The sequence below is a fragment of the Pezoporus occidentalis genome, unplaced genomic scaffold, assembly GCF_034315485.1.
Source record: "Pezoporus occidentalis ecotype Australia unplaced genomic scaffold, CSIRO_AGI_Poc_V1 ctg185, whole genome shotgun sequence".
NCBI lineage: Eukaryota > Metazoa > Chordata > Aves > Psittaciformes > Psittacidae > Pezoporus > Pezoporus occidentalis.
Window position 1 is genome coordinate 1,870,496 of NW_026913693.1, and position 12,251 is coordinate 1,882,746.

Below are 12,251 nucleotides of genomic sequence, written 5' to 3' on the forward strand. Positions count from 1 at the left end.
GTGTTGGTTGATGAGAAAATGAACATGGGCCGGCAGTGTGCACTCACAGCCCAGAAAGCCAACGGTATCCTGGGCTGCATCAAAAGGAGCATGACCAGCAGGTGGAAGGAGGTGATCCTGCCCCTCTACTCTGCTCTCGTGAGACCTCACCTGCAGTATTGTGTGCAGTTCTGGTGTCCTCAACATAAAAAGGACATGGAACTGTTGGAACAAGTCCAGAGAAGGGCCACGAGGATGATCAGGGGACTGGAGTACCTCCCGTCTGAAGACAGGCTGAGGAACTTGAGGCTGTTCAACGTGGAGAAGAGAAGGCTGTGTGGAGACCTCATAGCAGCCTTCCAGTATCTGAAGGGGGCCTATACGGATGCTGGGGAGGGACTCTTCATTAGGGACTGTAGCGATAGGACACGGGGTAACGGGTTAAAACTTAAACAGGGGAAGTTTAGATTGGATATAAGGAGGAAATTCTTTCCTGTTAGGGTGGTGAGGCACTGGAATGGGTTCCCCAGGGAGGTTGTGAATGCTCCATCCCTGGCAGTGTTCAAGGCCAGGTTGGACAGAGCCTTGGGTGACATGGTTTAGTGTGAGGTGTCCCTGCTCATGGCAGGGGGTTGGAACTTGATGATCTTAAGGTCCTTTCCAACCCTAACTATTCTATCATTCTTTGAACTCAGAGTACTCCTACACATGAAGTCACATGAAGATGAGCAATTCAATAGCTACTGATAAAAACTCACAATGAATGGTTATGTGGATCATAAAGAGACACTTCAAGTGTTTTCAGAAGTTGTAAAGGAAAATTATTAAGGAAAGGTGCATTTATGCCAAGAATTTTGTGGATTTCAGAAATCAATAAAAAAATTAAAACCACGTGGCAGACATACCCATTACTGACAACTGGTGATGCACCACAATACCTCAGGTCTGCTGGTTCCAGGGTATAAAAAAGGAAGGAAAAAGGAATTTCAACAACAACGAAACAGAGGTCTCAGTTCCCACCTTTGACTTAATGTGGAAGGATCTCTGTCCTCCCACTGCAATTTGCTTTTTCATGACACTGAAGTGATTGAAGCGACAGATGAGGAGGCCAGCACTATGGACGCGCAAGTTGAAGTCAACATCGTCACATGTAAATCTGGAGAAAATAAAATAACAGCAGCTCAGAGGGATGTTTCTGATCACACATTAACAAATGCAAGCACTCAGGGTCTTTTATCAGCACGGTAGAAAGGACAGGTGTCAAACATACTGACCCTCCACCAGCACCTATCACTCAGGAAAAAAAGCTTCAGCTTTGTAATAATAATCATTACGAAGCAAGTGGGATGACGTGCAGAACCATTTGATTAACATCCAGGACTTGTATTTAAGAGAGTTGAGCAATTACTGCAACAGCCAACAGCAGGGAGAAACATGGCATTTAATTATAGGGTTTTAAAATCTTGGCTTTGATCTTAGTAATATTTACATGGATTTTTGGTATCCCTGACAGTCAGTGTCTCTGTGTTTTAAAATGTACTTTTCTTCTTGCCAGCCCAGGCTTGGAATGCCATACAATACTTCAGGCTCAACAGCACCCACACAGAGGATTATGGCGAGCCACGCATGGTATGAAGACACAGGCAGGAAATGGGTGGTTTGATCTGGCATTCTTGACATTTTAACATTGCTGCCTGGACTCATACCATTTTGCTTTTTTGTTGTTCTCTTCACTGGCCCTTCGTAATGCTTCATAAAGTAACACAGACAGCCTGTGAGCATAGTTCTGTACTAGGAGATGCATGGGAGCAAGTTTAAAGTGCTCTTTCAAAGTGTCAGGCTGGTGATAATAGAAATTTGTGTCTTCTGTTTATTCCACAGAATAATGAAAGCAGAAGTGCTTCCCTGCACTCCTAAACCATCACGAGCTTTTGTAAAGGTTCCTTTATTCGGTTCATTATCTCTACTGAAAGATGTCACTGATTCACTTACCTGTTCTGATTGTACTGCACATTCTGTGTCAGATCGACATTCAGCATAATGAAATCATGCACATGGCAGCAGGAGAATGGTTCCTTGATCTCAGCACTGTTTGTTTTACTGGACCATTTCCTCATCCCGATTAAGGCGTAGTGAGTGACATTGGGAGTTGCTTCAATATGTTGCAGAATATGCTTCAAGGAAACATTCCTTTCAGCCCACATATATTCACTAAAATTATTATGAAAATGTGTTAATTTTGAAGTATATAGAGAATATTCAGAATCTCATTCAGCTGGAGACCATAACTAGTCTAAACTAGTTATGAGTACCAGGCAGATAACTTCAATGTTGTCTTTACTGCAACTATTTGTCTGCTTAATAAAAAAAAAATAACTAGTGCTTATGTGGTGAGGACTGGTATGAAAAAATCTGCAACTAAGTCTGGATCTTTCAAAACATTCACTCAGGTATGTAAACTTTTAAAGTTACCTGGGTAATGTTCCAAATGACTCTGGGAGGGTTGCTGACTTTGTGCCATGACTTCAGTGCAAAATATAAGATCCTCCTAGCCCACCCTAGAGTCCAGAAATCTCAGTTTTCACTAAGTTCTCTTTGAAGGTTTGCTGTAAATCCTGCATAGCACCATTCTGGGAATAGATAAAAATATCTAGTACAAACAGTGTCCTAAAGTAATGAAAGCAAAAATACTTGTTTGGGGATTTGGGGAGCTAATAAAGGAGCCATAAAGACTGGGACTGACAAAAGAGCCAGAGGAAATCAGTTGCAGAATTTGCACAGAAATGTCTTTTAGCTCCCTTAGAGAAATCCTGTGAAAAACATACACCTGAATGCCCATGCTTGGCCAGTGTATAAGGCTTTGTTAACAGAGTCTGAAATCTGCATTCCAAGTAACTCCAGTTCGAACCAGGGTCAATCTATACAGGAAAGGCTGCAGTGCCCTTAAATCCTGAGGGAACAGGAATGAAAAACCAGCACTATGTGCTATGCAAAGGCAGATATCTAGGGAAAATACTTTTCTCATTAAAAAAACATTATTCTCTGCTTGTACAGGGTAAAAGTTGTAGTATATCAAAAGCAATTTCAAAACTGATATGCAGTGAAAGGTTAAAAGAGACCAGCTGAAAAAGCATATGTTACTCTATTTACCTTTTCCTGTCTCCTGAACAATCAACTTCTACTGCATTCCACATAACACACGAATCATCTGAAATGACAATGAAAGGCCAAATATCCTGGGGTTTTATCCCCAGCTCCTCCTGCCGATTTCGTTCAAGCTCCAAGTTATGGTAAGACAACTCTTTTATCAGGAAGTGCGCAGCACCTGAAACCAAGGAATTAATCCATCATCGTAAAAGCAGGGGCAGAAATTGTTTGCTTTTAACTCAGAAGCCTTTTGAAGTGAATATTTCTGCAGACTAAGATATGAATTGCTCTGAAGATTTTAACACCCTAGCACTCCCCAGAGCCAACTTACTTCAACATCTGCCAAGCAAGTGACTTAGAAGATACCACTGGGAAGCACACAAAAAGAAACTTGACCTCTGTGGTAAAGATTTGCTAGTGTCTAATCAGTTTAGATTAGGTGCTAACAAATCTTTACTCTTGAAATCTTTTTTATTCCTTTCAGATTTATTTAACCTGACAGATATTTGTTGATTGACCAGCTGAGTAACATGGAACCATTTCCCCATATGATCTACTTTGAATTTTTGTCACTACTGCTGTATATAAGATGTTCCAGCAGCAAAAGCAAGGTGCTGAGTATTTCGTAGATATTATATTTAGCAGAACCTATCAAAGAGATATTCTTAATCAGAGCATCACTCCCTATGCAAATAACACATAAATTATTTCCACAAGGAAACAGAGTAGGTAACTCTATCTAAGATAACACCCTCAGCTCCCTTTAAAATCAACTAGGCAGAGCGTTTCTAGGGTGCAATTCATCCAGCTCATTTTAGGTGACTTTGATTAAGTGAATTGCATCTTCGACTGTGACACATTGTCTTCAGAGAGAATCCAGATATCAGACGTGCTACAAGGTGAGTGTCCACATTTGCTACACTTACCTACTCCTGCACTGTTGAAAATGCTTGGAAGAACAAGCATGATGTGGTTGGGCCAATACTTCTTATATATGGCCATTTCATATTCCTTGACAACTAAAACATGCAAGTGACTGGCTCCATCCATTGCATGATATAAATTGAAAAGTCCATGTTCATGACGACCAGTGGTGGGAGTAAAAGTGGGGCTTTTTATATAATCTTCACTCTGTAAATAGAAAGAATTGTGAGCTTCCGTATTAAGCTGGAGGATGTTTAAACAAGAACCAGACTCTGCAGGAGAATAAATCAGGTTCACCGACACAGAAAGCAGGAAAAGAATCCACAAGGACCCAGTGCACAGTTCTGACTGTGTAGCCAAGCACAGGTTACCAAGTGAGGAAGAGCAGGAGGTTTCACCCGCACATTGAACAGTTGCTGCTGTGATGCTGCCTGGGCTCTTCCATTTCAAACTTGAATGGGACACAAAAGCCTGAACTGGAGGGTAGTATTGATCAGTTATTTTTACTGGAAGCAGCTTATTTTCTTTTAGATAGAAGTGCTACCAGTCACTGCTGTTCCCCAAATTGCTTCAATGCTCCAAGCGGTGTGGCCTGAGCAAAGCAGAACTTCATCTTAGACATGGATATTAGGAGTCACTGTGAATGCCAACTTCAGTTTGCATAGCCTGTCAGATAGACGACCTTACAAAGTGTTTTGTACAAGTGTGACATGACTCTTTGGGCTGTCTTGAAGCCATGACAGATTCTTTGAAAACTTTATTCTTATATGAAAACAACTGAGCATTTGTGCAGAATAAAAGAGGGTAATCCACTGCCTTCCACTACACTAAAATATTGCTTCCTCTTAGTAACTGTATGACAAACAAAACAATGTCTCTGAGGCTCACTGCTGAACTTTAACATCTTAAACCCATAATCAAAGACCTTTTGCTGCAGATAAGAGTGTTTATACTGAAGGATCAACCTTCATAATGAGTAGAAGAAAGAGCTTATTGTTGGCTTGATAGTTTTGCTTCATGTCTCCCTTTCTGGGAGAAAATACAAGCTTAGAATGAGGGCATCTTCATTTTCTCTTGCCAGCAGGACCAGAAGTTTAAAGACTCCTAATTCAACAAATTTTAAAATTGGTGGCACGTCTCTCCTATGTGTGGCTATAAACAGAATCATAGAATCATAGAATAGTTAGGGTTGGAAAGGACCTTAAGATCATCAAGTTCCAACCCCCCTGCCATAGGCAGGGACATCTCACACTAAACCAGGTCACCCAAGGCTCTGTCCAACCTGGCCTTGAACACCGCCAGGGATGGAGCATTCACAACCTCCCTGGGGAACCCATTCCAGTGCCTCACCACCCTCACAGTAAAGAATTTCCTCCTTATCTCCAATCTAAACTTCCCCTGTTTAAGTTTTAACCCGTTACCCCTTGTCCTATCACTGCAGTCCCTAATGAAGAGTCCTTGCAGCATCCTTGTAGCCCCCCTTCAGACACTGGAAGGCTGCTATGAGGTCTCCACGCAGCCTTCTCTTCTCCAGGCGGAACAGCCCCAACCTTCTCAGCCTGTCTTCATACAGGAGGTGCTCCAGTCCCTGATTATCCTCGTGGCCCTTCTCTGGACTTGTTCCAACAGTTCCATGTCCTTTTTATGTTGAGGATACCAGAACTGCACACAGTTCTCCAGGTGAGGTCTCACAAGAGCAGAGTAGAAGGGCAGGATCACCTCCTTCAACCTGCTGGTCCCGCTCCTTTTGATGCAGCCCAGGATACTGTTGGCTTTCTGGGCTGCAAGCACACACTGAACCTGGCTCATGTTAAGTTTCAACATTGACCAACAAATGTAATTATCCATCTACCTTATCTGTGACTAGTGGTAGCCTCATGCTTTCCAACTGTCTTCCTGGTTGGCTAAAGACAAAATGATGCTCCTTTGACTTTGGAATGATAAAATGCAGCTGAATCTCTTCTCCCAGCATAGAATAGGAAAAGGCAAATGCATGAAGAGTGGACTCATAAAGCTGAGAATGAGAAAAGATGGGACAATTCCAATGATTAGAGTCAAACTGCAAGGTCTCACTGTAGTTAATACACATTTATAACATTACAAAACAGACTACAATCACTTACTGTATTGAATTAGATTTTACCTCATAATTCACTAGGTGTTAAACAATGCCCCCTAGGCTCCCTGAGCACTAAATAAAAAATAAATTAAACTGTTCCCTCTTTCGAAACCATTGTTTCAGCTTTGTCTTGCAGATGGTACCAATAACATACAGGTCACACCTGGCTTCAGATATACTGGCACATAAATCCCAGTATTTGCATTGCTAATACCTTCTTCCTCACATTCTAATAGGCAGGAAATTGAAATGTTACTACAAATAATAACAGTCTGTATGCCACATATAGACTGCTCTACGCTGGACTACTCCTGCAAGCAGAATCTTTTCGTTTACTCAGGTGAAAATGTAGGCAAGTCCTAGTGGGAAAAGTTTACTGGTAGAGTAGTTTTAACTGGTAGTATACATGTAGAATGCAGATGACAGTACTGAATAAGCTAGTGTACATGAGGCAAGTATCAGACCTCTGATGTCCCCAAACCTGCAGCCTGGTCAAGGCAGGCAAACCCCAAACAAAATCTGTAAATCAGCTGGTTTTGACATATACATGTAACTTCTAAGCCAAAAATACAGTGAATGTACACAAAACTGTGCTTGGGTTGTGTCTGCCTCAGTTTCTGATCTGCAGAGTAATATATGGAAATCTTTACCTGGTACGTGGGATTGAAACCCATATACTGATGACACTGTTCACAGTGATGATAGGTGTTATATGCTGCATACTTGGACAGTCTCATCCTGGTTGTTTGACGGCGTGTATACATATCCTCCTGTCTCCTGCTCATTGATCTGTCTATTAAGAAAAGAAACAAGTTAAATGTAACACATATTCAAGGCCAGAATTCCCTTATGACAAACTATGTCACTGTAATTAGCTTCTAGGAACAATGGCAGGATTAAACACATGCAAAACAAACTATAAATTAATTCTGAGCATAGTAGGATTTATAAATTGCTTTGTACAGCAAATGGGATGACAGTGAAGTATCAGCAAATTCATGATTATGATAATTCTTTACAGACTTCACATAAGGCTGAGGTGTAAGCAAAGCCAGATTATTAAAATTATTATTGTTGGTGTTGCTATTAATGCTTGCAAAATGAATAAATAGTAAAAAAAGAGTCTTAGGACATATATTTGCCATCCTGTGATGGACATCACAATAGATTATGTGATATCAGCTTGGAAAATGTAGTCATGTTACTCTTTAGTGAATATTCACATTTCAAATGTAAGGTGCATTTCTGATAATTTTACTGTTTAAAGGTTTAACAGGATTCTCACATTAAAAACCAATATATGTGCACCGATCTAGAATTTTCAAATTCTAACCTTCACTGTTTACAGTCTGAAGCTTTGAACAAATCAGACTTGCATCTTCATATTTTGGGTCATGGATAGTGTAGTCAAAAGGCGTCTTCTTAAATGTCTCCAAATCTGGCCACAGGTCTCCAGGCTGATGGTAATATTGATCAGATTCTTCTTTTATAGCTATGATATTATTGAAAAATGAGATTTTATGCAATTACAATAATTACCATTTTAAAAACTCTTCATATCGCTATATGTGGGTTTGCTATGCCTTCTATTCTTACATATTTTTTTCTTTCATTATTCTGAGGAAGCAGTATTATTATGCATCAAGAGGTGCACCTTTGAACAAATGTACCTTATACCTCAATGCAATTCTGGCTTTTAAACCTTTGTTATTAGTTTAAGACCTCTGTAATCTAACTGGAGCAGCTGGTAGGATGATGATGGAAACAACGTCAAGGGTCTGGTAAGGCTGATCTACCTGCATACAGGTATTTGGGGTCTTTCCACTGACCACATTTCTTCAACACTCAGTTGAGGAAAGATATGCTATTCTCACTGAGGAAAAGAAGCTCTTTTAAAGCTTCAGAACTACTGCAGTATTAAGTACATTGCAGAGTTAAAAGTCAGATGCCCTTCCTAGTGATAAGACCAGAATAAACAGGGATAATTTATCATAGGGTAAGAGGAAAAATGGTAAATGGTATTGGTATGATGTGCAGTGAAAACCTCTTTTTCTGAAACAGGTTAACTGACACAAAAACCCAGATATACACAAATCCTCACAAAGTACTTTTCTACCTTTGTCAAGAGGACGAAAGATCTGACAAGAGTGTAATGGTCTGTAGTGAGGAGTCCAGTTTAGGGGTCAGCTGTAAACTGCTGTAAAGAGCAGTAACTCGATGCCTAGGAGTATAGACTAAATTTGCAACAGGTGAGAGCTTGTCTTTAGGTACCCAAAGTAAATATGAAACTCAGGTGGAATTAGTCAGATGCTGGAATTAGCTTATGCCCTGACTGTGAGTTACCTCTAAAATCTTGCCTAAAACATGAAGGATTGATTGCACAAACTTCTTCCCTTAGCAGACCAGCCACCTTCTCCACAGGTTTTGACATAAACCTGGGGGAACTGCTGCCTCTTTCAAGCACATCTCAGTGAGAAAGAAGACTTCTTGGTACTGCCCTAAAAAAAACCCTCAGGGAAAAATAGCTGAGGCAGGATCACACAGTAAAATGACTGAACATCTCCTAGCCAGGGTGTGATGGAAGCAACTAGCAGGCAGACAGCACCCACTAAGACTCTCATGGCTGACTGCAGGCATGCTTTTAGTGCAGAATTAGGCATACCCCATAAAATATCATCCATATTTTTTCTATGTAATCCAGCCCTTGATTATGGAAATACATCTGGGAACACAGGGGAGTAATACACTGTAAATAAAGGAAGTTTGGACTAAAATTAGCTATTAAAGAGCAGGAATCGTTTTCCTCCCTCATGTAGTCTTATGTACTTAGAAAATATGACATTGCTCCTCATGGTATAAATCTGTCAGAATTTCACTGATTCTTTTTATATGATTTACCAAACAAGTTCATTCTAATTCTAAACGCAAACACAAAGACTGGATATCATTTAACAGCCATAAATGCTGTTGATTACTTTCCAAGAAAAACAAGGTATGTGAATTGCTTACTGAATGGAAGGCTAAACTCTAAATGATCAGTAAAATAATAAAATGTTCTGAAGTATCAGTTGAAGATCACACCAAAATTTTCTTAAAATATTTCAATAATGTGAATGAATTGCAATGATGAACAGCATAGAACACACGAACAACTGCTTTTCAACTTCACATAACAATTTTATACAGTCTCCAGGATACTTTTATGTCAAGAACTTACTAATATTGATTTCTTCCTCATCATAAACATCCACTTCTGTCAGTCTAATCAGCATTCGGGACAAAATACTGAGGAACTGCAGATAGGCACCTGTTTTCCCTATCTGCAAATACAGAAATTAAGAAATACAAAAATAAACTCTCATTTTTCAACATGTTACTTTTCCACACATCTGGAAATTGCATGACGTGTCAGAAGCATAGGGTATTGGATTACTAAATGTAGTATAGAATTTACTATTTTCCATATATGTCAAGCGGAATTTTCATTTTCTCTCAACATTTGGTAAAGGGAGACTTTGAAGCTGAAACAAGAGTAGATAAACTTTTGTTTTCGGTCAAAGTTAAGTATCTGTTGCTCTTAACAAACTGCACTTTAAACAGCTGCTTGCCAAGGATGTGAAAGGGTACTGAAGGGTACTGCTAACCCTGCTGAGGATCCTTTCATATACCCATGGTAGACCATGCGTTAGCAGACAGCTCTATGTTATTCAGGAATAACACAGAAAAGAAAAGTAACTTTGAATAGACAAAATGGTAGCACGGCCCATGGGGCAGATGTCCCAGTCTGAGTTTTTATGTAAAATCCACTGAGACTAATAAGAATCTTTCTGCAGACACTGGAACAAGGTTCTAAACTTGGCTGCAATGGCTGTTAACTGATGATCTAAACAAAAACATCTGATCTTCTCACATCCACAGCAAACTCAATACTTTGTTCTAGAGGAAAATGCTTTCAATGTTTTCTCTCTAGTCTGAGATTACCTTTATATAAACAAAGCTATAGGCTAATGAGTCAAAACTGTTGGAAGCCACAGGACTACTAGTGCTAGTCCCTCATCACTAAACTAAACCAAATGTACTTATGACATTCCATGCATCACGCCTTACCTAATCTCATTATCTGTCACATAAAAAGTGTCCAATACAGCGCTGTGAGCTTCATGAACTGCTTGATATTAGCAACACTGTATGTAAAATGGTGGCAGGAACTTGCAGGAATGTCTTCACAATTTCAGAATGCTTCTCTCCCAGTAGATCAGACTGATTATGTAGCAACATTCACATTTGGACTCCATTCACTTCTGTGTTTGCCTGCATTTACTGCAGTTCCTGGGGCTGGAACTAGATGATCTTTAATGACCCTTCCAACCCAAACCATTCTATGATTCTATGATTATAAGATGTGAGCTAACTTACAGATAAATATATAGATCTGTTCCGCACATGGCCAGTTTTTGCTGCATTTCCTAAGGCCTTTTGTAAAAGTAAGGCATGTTTTGCCTTCTAATGCACTTAATCGTCCTTGTAAATATGCATCAAGTCTTCTAGCAAAATATTTTGACCAGTACAGACAGTAAAATGTGTCTGAGAGAAGGATGAGTGTAGTTTATTGCCAATTACCCTGACAGTGGGAATTATAACTTTGGTTTACTAATGTGTCTACTTTTCTTCCACTGTTGATTTAATATTTTTCATTTTAACTAACAAATTGCTTCCTGATTTGAATTTTAGTAAAGTAATTGCTGCCTGATAAGGAAAGCAACTACTTCCTAAATTTTAAAACTTAGTACTCTGGCAGTCTTATACTTTGGCTGAGATGTTATTAACACTCAAGATAGGTGCTGTCTAATGTTTGTTTTTAGTTCTGCCTATATTTCTTCATTAAATATTAAGTCCATGTAAAATGTTAAAATTACCAAACACAGATGTGAGTAAAGACTATTTCAGAAAGCAAAATTATTTCTTCCCCAAAAGAGAATTGTAATTTTTATTCCTCTATATTTTATCGTAACTGTTCCCTAGAAGAAACACTGTATCGTTACACTTTAAACAATAAGCAACCAACTTTTACAGCTCCTTCTTTGGTTTGCAGAGATTTTTAGTACTTTAATAGTTTAGTACTTCAGAGTTAAAACAGTAAAAGAAGCAAAGCTGCTGTCTTTTTCCACATACTGAAATTAATATATACCCCTAAATTTTGATATTTAGGAAGAAGACATGATACTCCTAATTTGATACTTGTGAATTTGTTCTGTGTGAAACAGGTATATTCTTCAGAAAGAACTGAGGAATACAAAATGAATAAACATGTGAAGAGTGTCCTTTAGGAATTACAGTAACAATTGCAGGAAGTCCCAATATGGAAAGATCATTTATACTCTTTCTATTCTACTGCACCATAAATTTGGGTGTACAATAGAATAAAATCATTTATCAAACAGCAACATGTAGTTTCCTGTTGCAGTGGATGGGCATAGAAGAGTGGATCGTGTGGCAAGTTAAATCAGTATCTTTAGATTAATACTTTGGGTTGATGTTACAATAACTGGAAACATGGGTCTTTCTTTGTCTTGGCACGGATCCTTTTTGACTTTTGAGATTCACAGGACATATATAGGCTCTCAGCAGGCACGGTGTCTCTTCCTAACTTGTTGCTCCATACTTCAGAAGAAAATGGAGGCACGATGCTACCTTTAGCATGTAACATGTGCATTGAACTAGGAGATATCTTGTTGAGAAATAAGTCCTAAACATTCTTAGAGAATTTGGAAGAGAAGAAACTTCTTAAGACTAGACCCATGACCATGTATCTTTTCAAAGTAATTAAAAACTCTTGGGTCAGCTACTCATCTTGTAAATAGGCTCTGCTAAGGCTGAACTGGCCTTCTCACACGTATTATTTACAACAGCTTCTATTTCTGTCTGCTGTGTAGAGGAAACAGAGAAAATAACTTAATTACAGACTCCCAGCTGTCCTGAGATTGATCATAAGAAAGCAGTTTTCTGATGATCTTTGATCTTTATTTAAAATGTAAGCGCATATTCAACTTTAACAAACTGAACTTATATATCAGATCTATCT

The 12,251-nt window shown here is 39.1% G+C and overlaps 1 protein-coding gene across 4 annotated transcripts in view; it reads right to left on the bottom strand.

Annotated features, from left to right (window-relative positions):
• The window catches only part of GREB1 (growth regulating estrogen receptor binding 1), a 95,716-nt gene that overhangs the window by 8,575 nt on the left and 74,890 nt on the right, over positions 1 to 12,251 (bottom strand). For all 4 annotated transcript variants that reach the window (XM_062615894.1, XM_062615895.1, XM_062615891.1 and 1 more), the window contains 8 exons: positions 9,387 to 9,489; positions 7,503 to 7,661; positions 6,820 to 6,962; positions 5,903 to 6,064; positions 4,053 to 4,257; positions 3,130 to 3,304; positions 1,972 to 2,190; positions 1,000 to 1,135 (listed from right to left, as the gene is read on the bottom strand). In XM_062615894.1, the coding sequence (XP_062471878.1) occupies positions 1,000 to 1,135; positions 1,972 to 2,190; positions 3,130 to 3,304; positions 4,053 to 4,257; positions 5,903 to 6,064; positions 6,820 to 6,962; positions 7,503 to 7,661; positions 9,387 to 9,489 (1,302 nt within the window). The remainder of the gene's footprint in view (positions 1 to 999; positions 1,136 to 1,971; positions 2,191 to 3,129; positions 3,305 to 4,052; positions 4,258 to 5,902; positions 6,065 to 6,819; positions 6,963 to 7,502; positions 7,662 to 9,386; positions 9,490 to 12,251) is intronic.